The 21,413-nt window shown below is 37.8% G+C and overlaps 1 protein-coding gene across 1 annotated transcript in view; it reads left to right on the top strand.

Moving 5' to 3' along the window:
* Window positions 1–21,413, top strand: part of srgap1a (SLIT-ROBO Rho GTPase activating protein 1a) — an 87,265-nt gene that overhangs the window by 21,567 nt on the left and 44,285 nt on the right. Inside the window, exons 2-4 of the mRNA XM_063004267.1 lie at window positions 4,124–4,319; window positions 9,890–10,052; window positions 18,316–18,378. Of these exons, the coding sequence (XP_062860337.1) occupies window positions 4,124–4,319; window positions 9,890–10,052; window positions 18,316–18,378 (422 nt within the window). The remainder of the gene's footprint in view (window positions 1–4,123; window positions 4,320–9,889; window positions 10,053–18,315; window positions 18,379–21,413) is intronic.

The raw sequence follows: 21,413 nt of genomic DNA, 5'->3' as shown, positions 1-21,413 counted from the left end.
TAGATGTATGTTAGTGAGTGAATGTACATGTGTGATATTGTCCAGTAGATTGGCATACTGTAGAGTATGTTTTCCTGGTAGGCTCTGAACCAGTGAAGACCCTGATCAGGAGGTTGTCATGGGTCCAGGGTCTCTGACATACATTATTCACATACACATGGCTAGCTGTCACACCCACACCATGTTGGTTGTTAGGTGTTTAGTTAAAATCAGTTAAAATGGCAAAATAATGAGTATTAATGATGCAGATTCAAAATGCTGAACTGTATTTCAAATGAAACATATTTGCAGTGAATGTGGATGATGAAATTTTGCTAACAACAAACTGGATTCTACCCTCACTCCTCTATAAAATCACATGTTGCTTCATGTCTTCATAATCCAGAGACACCAGGACAATGCTGGTTCGACCTGGTTTCTACACTATGGTTGACTTTTACACATCTTGTTTGTGTAGGACTCAGTGCACAGGTGTCTCATCTGTCTCTCTGTTTGAAGTAGATCACAGGGGGCTTTGATCACAAACGCCCCCCCCCCCCCGCCACTGCCTTTCTCGAGCATGATGGCTCGTCACAGATGTTTACAATACAGGTGACCTCATGGGTTGAGGAATTTTCTTTGTAATCATGTTGGTTCACTTGATACCAGGAGGCGTCAAAGGTGGTGGGGGACGGAGTAAACCTTATACCAGCACTTTGAAGTTTTTTTTTTTAAAGAAAAGATCTGTGTAGAGTGCATGTTTGAGTGTGTTCCAGTTATTTTAAGGGGCTTTAATTGCAAGTTTAGACAGACTTGGGTTAAAGAGATTAAATGTCTTACTGTGTGTGAGTGCCACTACCAATCCACCAATCAGTGGTTGATTGGTTTTGTCTGTGCATGAGCACATTAAGAGTGGATGCATTGTAGCATACCCCATTCTGCTGTATCAATAGTACTTGGTAGTGGGGTGACACGGGGGTGTCGCCTCACAGCAAGAAGGTCCTGGGTTCGATCCCCAGGTGGGGCGGTCCGGGTCCTGTCTGTGTGGAGTTTGCATGTTCTCCCCATGTCTGCGTTTACTCCGGCTGCTCCGGTTTCCTCCCACAGTCCAAAGACGTGCAAGTGAGGTAAATTGGAGATATAAAATTGTCCAAGACTGTGTTCAATATAACCTTGTGAACTGATGAACCTTGTGTAATGAGTAACTACCGTTCCTGTCATGAATGTAACCAAAAGTGTAAAAACATGACGTTAAAATCCTAATAAACAAACTTGGTAGTGTTACTATATTAAATATAAGTTCAGCTGGAGGTAATGAGTAGGGCGCTACTACATTTACAAGAAAATGTGCTTCATTTTACGGACCTCGTTTTTCAAAAATCACGGATTTCACGGCTGTTTAAAGAAAAGCACCACATTTTACAGCAGTCATTAAATTACACTCGTAAACTAAATGATATAATAAATGGAAGCTACAACAGACAGCACAGCTTTTCATCCGTGTTTTGGTTGGGCGTTTTCCAAACTCAGTTACCTGAGTCGTGTTTTTAGCTGCTTTACACTTCCACATCTTGGACATTTTGACTAACCGATTGCTAACTGAATTGCCGTAGGACTGCTAAGACCGCCTCATAGTGCAGATTAACCAGTAATCTTAAGGCACTTGAATGTTACACAAATAAAAAATGTTAAATCACTAAATACTATGCATACTACACTGAAAACAGCTCATTTCAAGGCCTGTGACATGATTTTTATGGCCATGAATATGGTAGGGCCTTAGTATTGAGGTAATCTAAGACAGATTATCTGATTTGTTGAAAGGCTTAAGATGTACTGTTGCGCAATAGTGATGCTTAAGTTCATTTTCTGACATTGGGGTGGTCTCATGCTTATTCAATGTCTAACAAAGTCAAAAACATACATCTTTTGTTATCATAAAATTCTGGTACCAAAATTAGAATCAATGCAAAGTGAGAATCTGATTCTAAACGACAGCGTTTCATGAGGATCCAAAGAGTAAAGTGTGCTCTTGTAAAATCAGGCATCTTGTATGATAATTGTAGCTTAAACATTTTAGAAACACCCAAAATCCTTGCTCACCTCCAGAGTGATTGGTTAGTAAATGTGTCACTGGGTTTGGGACAGGTAATCTGATTTGTGGAAAGGCTGTTAAACTATACTAAATTTAATTTTCTGGTATTTGGGTGGTCTTGTGCTTGTTAACATGATTTAATGTCTAACAACAGCAACAACATCTTTTGAGTAATAGTGCAGCTTTTATGTTTGCTGTATTTAATCCCTTCATCCATCATGTTGTGTAGGTTTGATTTAAGGCAAATCTCTCAACTCGGCAAGGCTGCAAAAATGACTAATGTGGTTTCATGTGCTAAAACTTTCTCCTGAAACACATTTGCTCCTCACTCTTTTTATTATAAATACTGTGTCCTGTCAAGAGTGACACAACCTGTATATAACTCGCAAAGGTTCACGCTATTAACCGTAGGTTCTCTTATTTATTATAAGTGTTTTATGCACCAAAACAGTGCTGTTTTACAGCTGTTATGATCAAACTAGAGATAAATGTATATGTAATCTGTGTATACCTTACGGTTTTGGTACATTAAGTCATGTTTAAACTTGTTTTAACCTAAAGCATTACAATTGTCCTAAAGTTGGTGGGTAGTATCTTTCTCCCATGTTTTTACTGCCCTGTTCTTTTTTTTTTTTTTTTTTTTTTTTACAATAAAAGATACAGGCTTTTAATTTTTTTAAATCTTTTTTTCCTTGGAATGTGATCAGATGTACTTTTGAAGAAGCAAATTAGAACCTTAAATTCTCCAAACTGCCATTGTCCCATATTTACAAAGCACTTACCTCACTGTCCAAAGACTATTCGGAAGGAAGTCTAAATCAGGGACTGTATTTACCTGAGCTTAAAACTTACTGGGAACTAACACAACTGTCTGGTTCCACATGTTGCTCTCCTCGTCCTCAATATAGTCTATGCCTGCATTTATGCTGGTAATGACTAAAACTTATGCTGGTTTAATCACATGATCTACCTGAATACATGACTGTCTAGCAGAGTTAGATTTTCCAAACCTGCTGATGTCTGATCTCAGACAGATCAGGATTTATTAGGAAAAGTCTGCTCCTGTAGCTCTTGGCTGAGGTTACATAAATGACCTTTTTAATTTATTTATTTGAAAAAAGGCTCACTGTATGAATGAAGTATGATGTTATTGCTTCTTATCTGAGCATGTATGCCTCTAGATTACCTCATTCATCTGTGTCCTCCCGAAGTGAAAATGTCAGGGCCTGATATCTCGTATTATAAAGAATCCATTAAACACGGCAACTCTCAGGGGAAGAGCAAGTGCACTTAGCGTGTTCAGAACAGTGTAGAGCACTGCGAAATTCAGCTTTAATAAACTCTATTTCTTATGACAGGTGAGTATTACATGGGGAGTGGGAGGTGGGTTACCTTATTAAAGTTCTCTGTAAGTGTGGTAATGTCTGATTTCATTTAAGTTAATGTGGTTCTTTTAAAAACGGTGTATTAACTGTCTGTTCATGGCACATGATAAACTCATCAGCTAAATTAAAAAACTGATAAATACATGGATGTCTAATACTGGACTAACATTATCAAACAATAGTCATTTCCCTAAAGGATTTATTAGAAATTCTCATATGCAGAATGTTAATATTTAAGCAACAAATTCAAGACTTTACCAAGACAAATCAAAGCTGTTTTAGTTTTCCATCTCTCTTCAATAATTTGTTGTTTTTTATTTAATGTCGCACATCTGTACATTTTCGTGTATGCATAGCCTTGCTTTTTACAGTAATAATGCAATTCGGAAATATTCAACCTCACCTTAAAAGGTGACGTATAGATTTAAATAAAAATATATTATATAATAAAGTCTCATCAAACAGGGTAACGATATGTATTGTTGCAGACAAACACATTTTAAATGTAAATAATTTGAGCACATATACAGAGCATATGTGCTAGCCCATGTTTTTTGTAGGTTTATTGTATTAGGTTTTACTGATGTCAATAGCACATGGCATTATTGTGATCTTGTATAGCTTTCTTATGATTTGATTGAGATATTCGTTTGTGTGCGTTCAGAGATTCGAGTTCAGCTGGTTGAACAGCAGAAATGTTTGGAGCAGCAGACGGAGATGAGGGTTCAGCTCCTGCAGGACCTCCAGGATTTCTTTCGCAAGAAGGCAGAGATTGAGATGGAGTATTCTCGTAACCTTGAGAAGCTGGCTGAGCGCTTCATGGCAAAGACCAGAAGCACAAAGGATCACCAGCAATACAAGTAAGTACAAAGTGTACTAACTAGATACTCACCTGGTAAACCTCTCTGATCAGCTTAGAGTTACAGGAATCCATATGAGTCATGTCATAAACAGCTGCCCACATTAGCCTGGTTTATCTGGATTTTTTTAGGAAGGCATGCATGAATGTGCACAAAACAGATGTGAATGAGCAGAGTCCTGAATATATGTTGTGCATCTGGAGGTTGAACAGCTATACATGCTGTAGAGCAGGTCCAGGCCAAAACTCCTAAACCCAGAGCCTGGAAGGTTTCCATGTCAGCATGTTAAGCTATTTTGGGATGCATATAGTCTCAGTACAGCAGCATGTATATGTCATGCAAATGTAGGGACACTACATTTATAACGTTTACTTTTTATCATTGTTATTGTAGATATTTTTAAATAAGTTTGAGTACAAGACTTTAAAAACTTTTAATGTAAAGATGATTCAGAAAGTATTTAGACCACTTGAATTGTGCACACATGAGAGGATTTGATTTTAAATGGTTGTAATTTTTACCCATGAATCTACACTTAATCACTCATAATGACAAGGTGAACATACATATTTTTAGATTTTTTACCATTCATAAAAAAAACAACTGAAATATCTTATTCACACAAGTATTTAGACTATTCATTGCTTTATAGAACCTGCTAGCTTTCTTGGATGGTATCTAGCTTTGTACATTTGGATTTTGGTAGTTTATCCCATTTTTTAGGGCAGATGTGTGTCAAACTGTGTCTGATAAGTGGGCAAACATCTGTGAACTGCCTGCTTCAGGTTTCTTCACAGATGTTTGATAGGGTTTAGGCCATTCGCATTCGCATAAACATTCGCAGCATGATAAAACTCCCAACTTTTTTTGAGTGTGTTGTGGGCATTAAATTCTAAACTTGTTCATGTTTATGAACTAAAATCAAGAACCTTTGGTAAATCATTTCTTTGTACTTTGTCAGTTTAAGAGAATTAACAAATCACAGATCCTTTACCCAGCTTTCCTGAAAATGGTGTGTGTTTATTCCAGTCTCCATATTCCAATGACAAATTATTGTAATTACTTAATAGCTGCATAGTTTAAGGAATAGTGCATAATACTACTTTTTTTCTTCCTATACAAAAATTGCTACTCAATCCTCAAGTATTTTCTGATACCAAGCACTGATCATCTAAATATGTACATATAAATCCTAATATTTAGAGATTTCCATTGTTGAATAGTGAAGATTATTAAATACATTTGTCTGAAAGTTTTCTGTAAGTGAGGATGGTGAACCTGGAACGTTAATCTGCATTTAAAACAAGTCTGTGATCTTGTTATACTGCCAGCGTCTTCCATCCTTTGCATAATGTCTGAACTAGTGGAAAAGAAAGAAACTGTGTTTGCTGTGGGCTTCTGTAAATAAAGCAGCCTGTTTGCTGCCGAGCCAGATGAGTTCAGCATCTGTGAAAGAGTGTAACTACAGCACCCAAGAGTCCCTGTTTTCTTACTGTGTGATATACAAGCCTGTCAGATCATGGATGGTTTAAATACTGACACAGAATGCCAAATACATTGCAGGTTTTTGTCTGTTGCAAAGGATTCCCTTGAAAGATTGAAAATGATGCTTCGGGTCAGACAGTGTCGGCTGAAACACCAGCTGCTGGTGGATGAGAATGAGTTAGCATTAAAATGTGTGTGTTGACTCATGAGATTTTCTCTGCACTGGAAAACAGCAAAAAGAACAGACCGTAGTTACTACATTCAGTGAAATTTAAAGTAAATACTAAACATAAGCTGGAAACAATTCCTAAATATTAAAAAAACATATGTACAATTAATAAATGTAATAACATGTTTGCCTTTTCTTTCTTATCACAGAACAAAGAACAAACAGTAATAACTAGTAATAAACCACAATGAAGCAAACCTGAATGATGCTACTAAACATTTGCCAGTGAGATTTTCTGGCCTCCAAATAATAATGAATTAATAACAAATAAATAATTAAAACTCTATCAGGGGTGGCACGTGGCTTGTTTGGTAGCATTAAAGGTCCTGGGTTTGATTCCCAGGTGGAGTGGTCTGGATCCTTTCTTTGTGGAGTTTGCATGTTCTCCCCGTGTATGTGTGGGTTTTTCCTCCAAAAGCTCTGGTTTCCTCTCACAGTCCAAAGACAAGCAAGTTAGTTAAATTAGAGATACAAAATTGTCCTTGTTTAACAGTGAAGCTGAACTGATGAATCATGAATCATCACTTGCTTTAGTTTTATTTGACCCAGTGTTTATGTGGTAATTCATCAGCCTTTGTTCACATTTTAAGATAAGATCAGATAAGATGCCTTTATTGTTTATTGCAGAGTGTACAACAAAATTGAGCAGCAATACAACTGCGCTTTTACATACAATAAGTAAAGAAGAAGCAAGAAGTATATACATATTCACAATACACACATATATATATATATGCCTAAAAAATCTTAAATATAAGGAATAAAAGCTAAAAACTATAGTTGTAAAAAAGACAATCGATGATAGTTGAAAAACTGCAGTGAGGTAGTAGTGGGGTATTGCACATCCCCTGAGTAGCAGCTTACTGGTTATTTATCTGGCAATTATTTTAGTTTATGACCCAGTTGGCATGTCATTTTACTTCGCATTTTACTTTTATTTTATTTACAGAATAATAACCCAGTTAATGTTTCCTTTCAATCTGTAGGTAAACCTGCAACTGTGAAATTAGCTGTCTTGATTAGGCCAAATGAAGAAAAATGACAATTATGTGTAATATACTGTCATAAAACACCCAAATATATAAGTAAATAATCAGTAAACCAAATGCTTTAAATGCTTTAAAATAGGTGAAAAAACTACAAATACATAAGCCGATGGTATAAAGATATTAAGTTGGTGTAGATATTAACCAATTGTTCTTTTCTTTTCTACTTGGCTGATAAAATAGATTAATTATAAAATACTTGATTTAAAAAGTACTAACACTACCACCTCCCCTCCGGAAAGAAAATCTAATCATTGATGTACGTGGACCCCGAGTTTTTTCATCATTAGATTACTTGAGTGCTTGTAAACTGTTGATTGAATTATTACCAAAATATGATTTCTGCACTTATCTGGTTATTGATCGTAAGCTCCAGTTACTGTCTTTGTGGATTTTGGTATGTTCAGTCTGTGACCACATGGAATTCTTTCCTGGTAATTTGGTTTCCTTTTGTTACCATTAGGAAGACTTCTACACAGTTACATGCTATTACAGGGCAGAACGGGGACGGATGACCGAAGGAGTAGAAAGTCTTTCTTTATATTTTTGACTGGTCCTGTACCTTTGTCTCTGCTTAATTTTTACTAATTCTTCTTTTACTATTTTTGCTATTTAAAGATTTCCACTGATATAACTGAACACGGTGACTCTTTGTAGTGTGATGCGTTGCCGGTTCCGAATTCATATGACACAGTACTTATCAGTACTTGAGAATGTCTTTGTTAAAGCCACGTAATTAGATTGATTTCACACTTCGGTAAAAACAGGACATTCTGAGCCCCACAGTTTCCTAAAAATACGATTATCCCAGAACCATGTGTCATGTGAAGGCAGACGTTTGCTTTTGTTTGACTTTGCAGACACTAACCACATAGTTTTAAGGAAACTTGCATGATTTCACTTCTCATTTTAGCCCCCATTAGCACTCTTCAGCTTCGTCACATGCCTTCCATATGTTAATCTATATAAAAAAAGAAATGAGTGGCAGCCAGCTTAGGATTCTGGTGAAGTCTCGTGAAAGGTTTTATGCTAATTGCAGTCTAAATAGGCATGTGTGGTCTGCCATAACTGTCTCTCCAGACCGAAATCCTCTCCTACAAAACTCACCTCGCTTGGCTTTAGCTCAGTTTCATTATCCATTTGATCCAGTCTGGCATGACTGGACATTCAGTCTTGGTTTTTAAGCCTCTTGGTAACTCTGAGGATTGGTTCTTGTGAGAAATCCACGTGCAGTGGATTCACACATATAATGTTTAATTCCTGAGATTAGTTTCCTGTTTTTGAGGAATGTTTTGCAGTTCATAAAAGTGTGAGTTTCTTTCACCATCTCAGCTGATCAGGATGTAGGATCTTCTCTCTGCCTCTGTGTCAGTGTGGAATGTGGATGTCCGTGCCATAGGGTTCAGGGATAGGATGTGGTGTTGTGTGTCGAAGCACCTGTTGTGTTGACACGTGCTGCTTATTTTGCATGCTTTGAAGGGTAGTGAGTGGTTTCGATTATCCTAAGGAAGTACTACACGAACAACCCACGCAACATAGACCTGCTGCAGAGAATTCTCCAAACTTAGCTTTTAATACCAAATGTATGTGAACATGAGCTGGATGGACATCCTGTTCCAAAACCATGTGTGTAAATATGTGGCTCACACTCTTCTAAAAAGGCTTTACACCGTTTTTGGAGTGTGTCTGTGGAAATGTATGCCCAATAAGTCAAAAAAGCATTTGTGATGTCCGGCACTGATGTTGGATGAGAAGGCCTGGCTCAAAATCAGTTTTCCAGTTCATGCTAAACGTGTTCAGCTGTACAGTTGTTTGGGCTTGAACCAATAACACCATGCTGATAAGAGCAGGATTCCATTTTATAGGTTTTGATGAGTTTTATATAGGGATCTGTATCATGCACAGAGTCACGCACTGATCTCCATTATCCCTCGTCTCATTGTGCAGGAGGCGAAGGATGTAATTACAGCAGTTATGAGGAAACCCTACAGCTCTTAATTCACTTTACAATTTACTTTATAATTTATATTTTATTTCTGTTACTCACAATCTATACCAGCCTTGCGATGTAAACCGAAATAACACCTCCATATGTACCCTCAGGTCCTGTTGTTGTTGTTGTGTGTTGTCTGAGTGTTGCTGGATTATACAGATACTTGTTTGTATAATGTGAATCTCTGTAGTGTGTACTATTACTTTTACCTTTTGATTTATGTAACTTGCTACTGAGGCCTTAATTTCCTTCGGGCTTAATAAAGTATCTGTCTGTCCGTCCGTCCGTCCGTCCAGAGAGTGTTTACTTTTTATTAAATAAATGATGTTTTTTGATCTTTGCTGCAACAGTTCACAAAGGAAGGTCATATCCTATTCCAGCATGACTGTGCCCAAAATAAGGTTCTTAAATACAGGGGGCAGGGTAGCTCAGAGGTTAAAGTATAGGACTAGTAATGGGAAGGTCACTGGTTCGAGCCCCACATCTGCCAGCTTGCCAATGTTGGGCCCTTAAGCAAGACCCTTAACCCTCAATTGCTTGCAATGTATACTGTCTTAGTTATAAGTCACTTTGGATAAAGGTGTCTGCTAAATGCTGAAAATGTAAATAAATATATAGTTTGACTATTTTGTTGCGAGGAAACTCCAGTGGCCTGCACTACACCCTGACCACATTAAACACCTTTGGGATGTTTTCAACCGTTTATTGCGAGCCAGGCCTTCCAAGCCTAACTAGATTTAAAACACATTTGCTATTGTTTCTACTTTTCCAGGGTCTAGCCAACTTACATTTTAATTTTCTCTTTATTTTGCTCCAGGAAAGACCAGAACCTCCTTTCTCCAGTGAACTGCTGGTATTTATTGTTGAACCAGGTACGACGGGAGAGCAAAGACCACGCCACGCTGAGTGATATCTACCTGAACAACGTCATCATGCGCTTTATGCAGATCAGCGAGGACTCCACACGCCTGATGAAAAAGGTTAGAAATGCTTCTGTTTTATTTGGCAATTATGCGAACTAGAGATGTTAAGAATGTTGATACTTTGATGCTAAGCCACGGTCAAATTTTGTATTGGGAGGAACAAGTTCAGTACTCTTTTAAGTAAAGAAGTTGGTAGTGTAATTATGGTGGGTAGCAATTCTGTTGTTCACATGTATGTTTTTAATAATAAAAGGGTGGCACGGTGGCTAAGTGTGTAGCACTGTTGCCTCACAGCAAGAAGGTCCTGGGTTCCTTTCTGTGTGGAGTTTGCATGTTCTCCCCGTGCCTGCATGAGTTACTCCGGGTGCTTCGGTTTCCTCCCACAGTCCAAAGATGTGCAAGTGAGCTGAATTAGAGATACAAAATTGTCCAGGTCTATGTTTGATATAACCTTGTGAACTGATGAATCTTGTGTAATGAGTAACTACCGTTCCTGTCATTAATGTACCCAAAGGTTACGTTAAAATCCTATTAAACAAACATAATAATAATAATGCTAATTATTATTATTAATGCTCTAACTAGGATTGTAATGCAATTTCTTGTATTTTATTGTTGACTGTGGTTCACACCAGCAAATGTAGCTAAGCTCAGTGACACATGTACTCAGCTATGTCCCAAACCACGTACTGTTTACTAAATAGTATGACAAAACCTTAATGTCACAACTGTTGATGTACTAATCTGACTTGCTATTTACTGGAGTAATATGTGGTTTGGGATGCAGTTTTGTCAAAATACATGTTAATAAATTAAATACTGTTTAAGCTTGCCCCTGATTCCAACCATATTAAAGCACCTTCTATCTGACTAATGTTTAATACAGTTTGGTCTCCTGTTGCTTCCCCCCAACTAACTCTTACCATATTCCTTAAATACCGAGCATCTGGTCTCTGCTGGTGATGTCGTAAACTACTACCCACCAGAGACATGGCTGACCTCTCTGCATTTAGTCCTCAGTAAAACAGGATATTCTGCTAGTCTTGTGGTTTCTGCCTTTCTTTTAAACAGTGCCTGCACCAATATTTCTTCCTCGGAGCAGTAAGGTATAGGTCTGGCCATGTGGTCATTTGTGGTTTTGCTCTGAAAAACATCCAAAGAGAAGCTTTAATCACGGTTCCTTCTGACAAGTTTAGGAGGAGCTTCTGCAGTTCTTTCTTCAGTGCAAACCACAAACAGGAAGGACAACTCCTAAAGGGATCATGTGCTCCCATACGGTGGAGTCACTTAAGTCGACCACAGGTTTAAATTACAAGGTTGGAATATTGAGAGAGATGGTTAGTGTCAACTGAGGGTAGTTGAGAAGTTTGCCCATGAGGCCCTGAGCTGGGGAATCAGAGAGGGTCGTTTTTATAGCAGGAAAATAGTAGCTTTGTCTTGACATGAGCAGGAATGGCATGTTCTGATGTGAGTTGGTCCTGACATGTGGCAAAGGTACTTATTAATGTGTGGGATGTTAGAGGGATTATGATAAAAGAACAGATCTGCCACATGTGCTCCACAGCTGCTTTCATCTTAAAGGTGGAGTATAATAAAGTGACTAAATTCTTGTGAGTTCTGACCTATTTTTAACTTACAATATTAGAAAGTATTTTTGGAACAGTGTCTTCTCCTCATTCATAAATTTTTTGCCTTGCTCTGTCTCCTGCTCACTTTTTTCCTTACTTTATTATTATTATTGATTATTATTTGCCTTCTCATGCACATATTAATTCAATCACTACCAGATAGGGGTGTAACGATACACTCTGCTCACGATTCGATTCGAGTTCACGATTCGATTTTCTCGCGATTTTTTCTGAAATGTAAACAGTGCAAAACAATGCACATTTTCTTGTACATTTTTAAGCAAAAAAAAAACTTCAGTCCCCTGCAATTTAAAGGTAATTACCAAGAACAGAGTACTTTACTGTAGCCTACTAACAGGTTTACCAAATTTAAAATTACTTATCGCCATCTTAAATTGAAAATCAAAGTAATCAAACATGCTCATTGAGCTGAGCTGAGTCTTTAAACAGATTTTTTGTTGTTGTTTAAACTAATTTATTACCAAATTACATGTATAATGAAATACTAATGTAAAAAAAAACATTTTATTAAATGTTTATTATTTAAATGGATTTATTTATATACTTAACGTGGAACAGAGTGCCACAACAATAAATTATAAAATACAAAAAAGACCCATCTCAATTAGACAAAAAGGTCTGATTGTGTATATTATTTGTAAATTTGCATTTACAGTGGAACAACACAACATCATCAAAGCATCACTCAACAATGTAAAGCGCTCTGTAAAACTTTTTTCTGTAAATCAAGTTCTCTCTCTCTCTCTCTCTCTCTCTCTCTCTCTCTCTCTCTCTCTCTCTCTCTCTCACTCCCTCCTGTTTGTGTGCTCGCTTTCCGTGTGTGTGTGTGTGTGTGTGTGTGTGTATGTAACCCCTCCCCTCCTGCTCAGTGTAAATCAATCACGTGCGGCTTTAACAGAAAAAAACCCGGAAAAAACACGAATCGGCTCCCAATGAGGAGCCGGATCCCGTCGTTTACTTTAAGAGTAACCCATCACTAATAAATTACAGAACGCACGTGCAATCGCGAAGATGTCCACGATGCACATCGCTACATTTTTGCATCGCGATGCATCGTTACACCCCTACTACCAGATATTAACTTAACATATGTATAACAATGTATTCTATTGTGATGATATTGTTGGTTTTTTGTAGTTTAGCCCATTAATAAATACAATCCTTGTACATAATCTTAGTGCTTCTGTGGTGACATTATTTAGTCCATTAGTGAATGCTTTGGCCAGTTGTTCATATAGGGGTGGGATATTAAAGCCGGATAGGGACTCTCTCATAACTGATGCAACTACGACCTCTGCTGGCTGGTTGATGGTGCCTGCACATGGGCGGGGAAGAAGTGCGTTGATCAGGGTGTGTCTCTCCGTACACAGTGCTGATCCGCAGCTGATCTCGTCTAGTGTAGGTGACAGAATACATACGGCTGCCACCCACATGTCGGAGGGGGCGTGGGTTAGCTTCGCTCTCCTCAATCAGAGTCGGGGCCGGCATTATTGGAGAGGAAGCATGACGCAATCTGGCAATTGGACGTGCTAAAATGTCTGGAGAAAAAGGGGAGAATGCATAAACAAAAAATATAAAGAAAAAATAGAGACAGTTTAAAGATGGATGACGTGTTCAGTTCACCACCATAAAAGACTGAAAAATTTCGAACAGTTAGGTTAAATTTAAAAACCAACCAAAGAAACCCTCATATAATACAATAAAGTCTTGTTTAGAGACTTTATTTAAATGATCAAATTACAGAATGAATAGATGGGTAATTGGAAAATACAATAGCTGTATATAGCCAATAAAGTTAAAATGCTTTATATAGTCAAAATGAGCTACACCTCACTAATTTGAAGTCAGCAATCGTTTTTCTGCTATAGTCAAAGTAAAACGTATACATATACTTTTGGTTATGTAGAAAGTTCTATAATTTAATTTAACTTTGTGGCATGGCCTCTTAAGTTCTTGTTAGTGGTAGATCTTATCTCCAGACTTCTCTGTGACCATGTGACCAGGCTACTGACTGAAAAGTAAATGGAACAGTCATTTCTTTTCAAAGTCAGGAAGAAAACACAAACTGTCAAGTTATTCTAAGAAAAATATTTCTGCGTCATCAGATCAGTAATTCAAGAACCACCTTAAAAACGAAGGCTGCTGGAATGTGAGCGACACTGTGCACAGATGAGTGAGGTTAACATCAGTCTGGGTTTAGAAACCAGAAACTCCAAGATCAGCTGCAGCTTCACGTATTCTGATACATGTCAGACCTATTTCGTTGATGTATTGATAATTAATAATATATTAAATACTTTACATGTCAGGCCAAAATTATCTTTAATTTAAATTTCAATTAAATTAAACTAATCAAGTAGCTGTCTAAATAATACCTAACTAGTCATCTAAGGGTGCCATAGCTATTTATATATGTAAGTACTTGGTTGCTTAAATAAGGTATCTTTGTTTTTGCAATAAATGTTACATAAAATATATAATATACTGTACAATGTTACATGTCGTGTTAAAATGTCTTCAGTCATCACATTAGGACGTTTCTGTCATGTCGTTGACTTCACACTCTTTGCACTTCATTGTGTTCTGTCAGTGTTTTGACAGAACAGGAAGCGGTGTGTTCTACTTGAGTCTTATTGAAGTCAGGAATTCATAGCGGGATTAAAAGTGTGCTTTGCCCTGTAATCAGCGTGTTCAGCTGCCTTTGATCACAGCCCAGTTTAAGTAATAAACCTTAAGCATGAACCCCTACTGGCATGTACACACAGCTGATTTATTCATACGCTGTTAAACCTGCTTGATACTTTGTCAGAAGTGTGGCTAAGTAATATGTGACAGAGGTTTTTGAAAGCCTGGGACATTTATGGTCCTTCAGAAGAGCGAAGAATTCTTAGAGTTTACAGAATCTGATGAAAACGAGACGGATTGGTGAGCAGGAACAGTACGGCTGCGTTCACCTGGGCTTTTTTGCTTAAATCTTAAAAAAGTGCTGATTGACTGTTTTTGAAGATGATTCACTGTCGGACCACACACAGGATGCATGTTGGTGCTTCAGTATATGTTTCATTATCCAAGTATAAATGGAATTGTAAAGGTGTGATGCTTTGTGATTGGCTGGGTTTTGCTTTATCTCATCTTGTGTCTCTACAAGGGGAATTACAGGGGAAAAAACTTCTTGTTTATTTCAAAACATGTAACAGCAGTTGGCCTAGTAATGTGGCAGTTGTAGCCTAACGGTTAAGGTACTTGACTGGTAATCAGCAGGTTGCTGGATCAAGCCCCACCACTGCCAGGTTGCTGCTGTTGGGCCCTTGAGCAAGACCCTTAACTATCAATTGCTCAGACTGTAAACTGTCCCAGTACTGTAAGTCGCTTTGGATAAAGGCGTCTGCTAAATGCCGTAAATGTAAATGTAATAGCTCCTGTGGATCTAATACATCACATGGCCAAAAGTTAGTGGACACCTGACCATGAGCTTGTTGGAAATTCCATTTTGTATCCATTATGTATACACTTATTTAGTTGCTTTCTATTATGGGTTATAAGTCCTTTTCTAGGAAGGCATTTCAGAAGATTTTAGGTTGTAAATTGCACAAGAGAGGCTTTAGAAGCTTGTTAGCATTCAACCAAAATTCAAACTTCATCAGAGGTTATCAAGGCAAACAGATGTTCTACCAAGTACTGAGGCTGGGGGTTGAATAATAGTGCACCTGTATATTTGTTAAGAGAATTAAATCTTCTCTTTTTTGATATATTAAATTCTATACACATGACCATAATACCTAACGTGGGGGTGATTTTTCGATTGCAACTATAATTTGTTTAATATTATTGATTTAATACATCTGTTAGCAATAGGTGTGTGAAATCAATGAACTCCTTAATGAGTAGGTGTGTCCACATACTTTTGGCCAGAGAGCTTTTTTGTGACCTTCAGCTTCACTGTGATTGTAAAATACACCAAGTGCAAAAACTGGCGAGCACTTAAGCTTGTCCTCATTTGGAATATGGCTTCAGAATTTATAACCTGCTGCTGTGAAGCCTCTGAGCTGTTGCAAGCCAGTACATTTCATCTGCACTGATTTACGACGGGCTTTGTCATAGCTTTGCATACAGTCATGATTGTCTGTTGCTACTGCTACAGAATCAACAACAGCTTGTGTGCTGATCTCTACCCAACTGGATTCATTTAAAAAGAGCAATAATGAGGAGTGAATTTGTTTGGTCGGTTTTGTAAGGCTTGGTGTTTTGATCATCATCTGGGAGGCACGGTGGCTAAGTGGGTAGTACTGTCGCCTCACAACAAGAAGGTCCTGGGTTCGATCCCCAGGTGGGGCGGTCCGGGTCCTTTCTGTGTGGAGTTTGCATGTTCTCCCCGTGTCTGCGTGGGTTTCCTCCGGGTGCTCCGGTTTCCTCCCACAGTCCAAAAACATGCAAGTGAGGTGAATTGGAGACACTAAATTGTCCATGACTGTGTTTGATTTAACCTTGTGTGAGGTGATGAACCTTGTGTAATGAGTAACTACCGTTCCTGTCATGAATGAAGTGTAAAACATGACGTTAAAATCCTAATAAACAAACAAACAATTGATCATCATCTAATTTGCAACTTATTACTCACCTGTAATTGTAAACCTCAATTGTAAACCTCATATAATTGTAAACCTCACTTTAATTACCAACTTATAATGCAGTAAAATTGGAAAGAATAGAAAAGAAAAAAATACCACATAAACTGGAGCTTTCTACCCTATGCCTATGTGAGTGCTAGACTAATGCCAGTGGCAGATCTGGACAAAAAAACTGTGAGTTTGACTCGTACCATTTTAAATTGACTATAGTTGTTTATGAGTGAGTATAAATGAAGACTGCAGCAAAATTGAAAAGGATAGAAAAGAAAAAAATATATTTAAAATCATGGTGAAGAATAATTGTGTGACAACATACAGTAGGTTAAGAAAAAATGCAGACTGATCCAGTTAGATTTAAAACAACCAACTAAATTTAAATGAGAAAACCCACAGGTGCTTGACTAGACATTTCAAACTGATTTGTTTGTGGAAAAATTGATACGAATGGGACTTGAACCTTAATATCAGTTATTCTTATACCAGATTTGCCATGATAATCACATTAAATTCATGTTTTGTTTGTTTTTGAACATTGTTGTCAGTGCGAAAATGAAGCCTAAACAAACATTTTTAAGCAAACAGTGGCAAACAATAAATCCAGAAAGTATTCAGGCCATTACCATTTTACCCATCAGTCTACACTCAATCACGCATAATGACAAAGTGAAAATCATTCTTCATGTCAAATCCTTCTAAGCTCAGTCAGGCTGGATAGTGAGATTTTTTTATAGGGTTCAAGTCTAGCTTTGGCTTTTGGCCACTCGAACATTCAGAGATTTGTCCTTATGCTGCTCCATTGTTGATTTGGCTGTATGTTTTGGGCCCTTGTCATGCTGAAGGTGATCCGTCATCTTAGTCTGAGCTTGTGTGCACTCTGGAATGGGTTTTCATTACGGATGTTTTATGTATTTGGCTGCATTCATCTATCCTTTAAATCTTACCAGACTTCTTGTCCCTGCTGTTGAGAAGCACATTTATCACTGCATTATGCAGCCATCACGGTGTTATACTGTAGGGACGTTTTTCACCAGAGGTGCTGTTATTAATTTATTAATTTTCATCTCATTAGATTTTTAACCTCATGTTTAAAAATTATATTTAGCAATCTCCGTGCAGGCTATGAAATGCTTTTTTCTCAACTCTGGCTTTTATCCTGCCACTGTCATAAAGGCCTAGTAAAGATAGTTGTTTGTCCATATAGGTTCTCCCATCTCCAGACATGACATTTGGAGCTTTATTAGATAGATTGTTTGGCTCTTCTTACCTCTCTGACCAAGATTTTTTTCTTATTTTTAAATTATTGAGGCCACTGTGGTCTTGGGAACACTCAAATATTGTATTACAGGCAGTTTCTTGGAACAAACTCTTCCTACTTTCACGAGTAGGAAGACTCGTGGCTAGAAACAAACAGTGGCAAATTAGATAGATAGTTCCAGATAGTTCTGGATTTGGATGTGTAATAGAATTGGGCCAAAATGCAGAGGTCTGACTGCTTTCTGAATGTACAGTACTGTGTCTGATGCTGTTAAAGATTGACTGACTTGTTCACCTCTCCACTAACTGCTTGCTAGGAAGTATGTTCAGAATCACATTAGTGAAGGTATGATTGTGTTAGCAGGAGACCGGAAGCCATCACTGATCTCTGATTATCTGCACGTGCAGCAGCACTGTAGAACAGCTCTTCAGAAATTCTGATGCTGTCTACCTGCTCTTTCTTTACATCTTAGTTTCTGGCATTTTTAAAGTTACCTTATTCTGTCAGAATATAAATAAATGAATGAAAATCTATCATTTGTTGGACAGATAAATGCTCTTTTTGAAGGTAAGGTCCCGTTAATTCAAAGCATCATGTTTTGTTATAAACTGCATGCATTTATCAGCACTGATTGGATCCATGTGTTCTTGGCTGTCACGTATAGACTGTTTGATTGTCATTAGGCACTACATACCAGTAGTGGGATTAGAAATGAAATCATCCCTTTTGATTTATCAGTTGTATAAAATATGAAGATGTTTTACTCTCTTCTCTTGTTTTCTCTTCAGAGTAAAGAAATCGCCTTTCAGTTGCAGGAGGATCTGATGAAAGTCCTCAACGAGCTCTACACTGTAAGTACCAAACAATACACTGTAAAGAACTGTGTTCTGGGTTTTCCTAGCTTAAGTACGATACATACAGCTGTACTAGGTGTTTTATTAAGTGTAACAGACTGTAGATTTGCAACATAAATTATATGAAACACCTTAATACAAGGGCCTCTCGGGTGGTGCAATGGTAAATTATGCCAGCCCACTAGACTAGACTAGACTAGACTAGACTAGACTAGACTAGACTAGACTAGACTAGACTAGACTAGACTAGACTAGACTAGACTAGACTAGAATAGAATAGAATAAATAGAACTACCTCTGAGACCCAGGGTTGAATTTTCAGCTATGCTATTGGTTGGTTATGTCTACCTACAGACATGATTGGCTATGTTCTAGGGGGTTTGGCTGAGGCACGGCGATGGTTTGGTGTCCTGTCCAGGGTTACAGTCTGTTGGAAATTTGTAGTTCACAGAAGGTGTTATGCTGGATTTTAGCTTTGCATGCCCGCCTCTTGCTTGACACTTAAACTGTTGTTCAATAGTTCATTGCTCTGCTGGGATTAGGGTTGTCAGGCGTCATGGGAATGCTCTGAAGATGCATGTTCAGCAGGGATATCAAATATTCAAACACTCTTGTTTTTGTCATTACATATAATATGAGTGCACACAACCATGAGACAAAACATTAGGACCACCTGTCAAAACCGCTCTGACCCACAGAGACATGGATTCAGAAACATCTGAAGGCGTCCTGTGGTATCTGGTACCAGGACATTAATAGCTGGTCCTTCAACTAAGAACTAAGTGTTTACTGATGCTGAAAGAATTCATTATTACATAAAGTTACAGTTGTATATAATACAAAATACAAATAAATGTCATATTAGAACTCAGAAATTATACTTCACTTATAACTGTTACATGCTGTTTTACCATAATTGGCCATTAAATTAACCCTGGAGTTAAAATATTATAAGAAATTAGTAATATAATAATAATATTAATAATGCTGTTTTTTGTTGCTGGCAGAGATTGACCATTAAGGAAAGCAAGCGGTAGCTGTGTGTTACAGGCACACACTCAACAGGAAATGACACGGCTGATGAGAAAGCCAGATAAAGTGCTTCCTGTAGTCTTGTAGCATTTAATATTGCTTATCAGTTCTTAAGTGGCTATAGTTTCATGAATTATCTTCTTTAGGCATAAACATGGGGATATTCCATGTATTCCAACACTTCTGTTGAGTTTTGTTTACTGTCACTTGTTAGAAATTTGATTAATTATTTAGGGAAAAAATTTGACAGAAATTTGACCTTTAGGCTCGAGGATAGGAACAATGTAAAATTAATATGTATAAGCCAATTCAACCACACAGTCATGTTAAGTAGTATGTCATATTTATGCACCACCAGGTTTTGTAGGTATTTAGTATGTTGTAGTGACGATAATCATTTTACATTTACATTTACACTTACTGCATTTAGCAGACACTTTTATCCAAAGCGACTTACAATAGTATACAGTCTAAGCAATTGAGGATTAAGGGCCTTGCTCAAGGGCCCAACAGTGGCAACCTGGCAGTTGTGAGGCTTGAACCGGCAACCTTTTGAACCGGCAACCTTTGATTACTTAACCACTAGGCTACAGCTGCCCTTATCGATAATCGATAAACAAACATCACTAGTCAACAGTTAACCAATAATTGTTAATAATAAGAGTTGACTAGCTCCCCATTAAAATAGGAAACACATCACAAGGTTTCATATTCACAAGTCTTCATGCTTTGACATGCTTTGAATTTAAGTTTAGCAACTAAATAAACATAAACATCATGAGCGGAACCAGTCCAACAATCAGAATGTAGATTTGATGTGAAACTCATGTTGGTTTATCATTTAACCAGTTAATCACTGACATCCCTAGTATGCTGTACTCCCTGTGACACACGTTGGAAAATCAACAGGGAGCCTATTGTGTTGTTCTTATGACAGGAAAACAGGGAACAACATCACTTCCACTCAGAAAAATATCTTGTATGTTATTTTTGACTCATGACCACTGCTGGTTATGGTGTTGCTAATATATTAACAAAACCTCCACTGTCGCATTCTTTGGGTGCCTGATCTCATTTTTAAACCTGATGTATCTTTTTAGAAGGGATTCACTATCCTAAAACTAAGACTAAGCTCAATAACACCCGTTGCCTAAAATAACAGGGCTCACATGTTACTAAAAATGACTTTTCCAAATGCAGAAACGTAAACACAGTATAAAACCAATAAGTAAAGAGTTGGACTTGTGGTTTGGTCAGCCATGTTCTCAATTATATGCCTCAGAACTCCAGAGGAGCCAGGATGGCCCAGTAAAAGCCTGTCCTCCACTACACTTCCACTGACTCTGTTTGTTTTGGTACAGATTTATAGGCAGGTTGTGTTTTGAGTAGAGTTGTGGCTTTACTGTAGCATGTTTTATGAGTGTGGTTGCTCTGCAAGTTAGTTATGGACCGAAGTGAACGTAGATGAGGGTTCTGCTTTTAAACGGGCCGTCCTTTACCACACTGGGGTCAGCTGTGGAGATATAAACACGTGGATGAATATGGCATGAAGTGAAGTTAGGAGTGGATCAGTATTGCAGCTAGTAGATAGTGTGAGTCCCGTGGACCTGAATTGGAATCTTGACTTGCCTGGACACTGTCTTTGTCCCAGCTCCCAGCTTTGTGTTGCCCAACTTTGGATTGGCACCTTATCCATAGTCACATTAAAAAGGGCAAATTATTATTATAATAAAATTAATAATGGGCAGTTGTAGCCTAAAACTAAGGTACTGGACTAGTAATTAGAAGGTTGTCGGTACAAGCCCCACTACTGCCAGGTCGCCACTGTTGGGTCCTTAAGCAAGCCCCTTAACCCTCAATTGTTTAGATTGTATACTGTCACAGCTGTAAGTTGCCTTGGATAAAAGCAACTTTTATGTTTTTATGTGTTAAACATGATGGCAAACCGGTTGAGACTGTCCTGTAAATCATCTCACACATATGAAGTATGTTTTGTGAAT

The sequence above is a fragment of the Trichomycterus rosablanca genome, chromosome 11 (genome assembly GCF_030014385.1).
Source record: "Trichomycterus rosablanca isolate fTriRos1 chromosome 11, fTriRos1.hap1, whole genome shotgun sequence".
Taxonomy (NCBI): domain Eukaryota; kingdom Metazoa; phylum Chordata; class Actinopteri; order Siluriformes; family Trichomycteridae; genus Trichomycterus; species Trichomycterus rosablanca.
The sequence above is the reverse complement of the archived record's forward strand: the minus strand, read 5'-3'. Positions and strand labels throughout refer to the sequence as shown.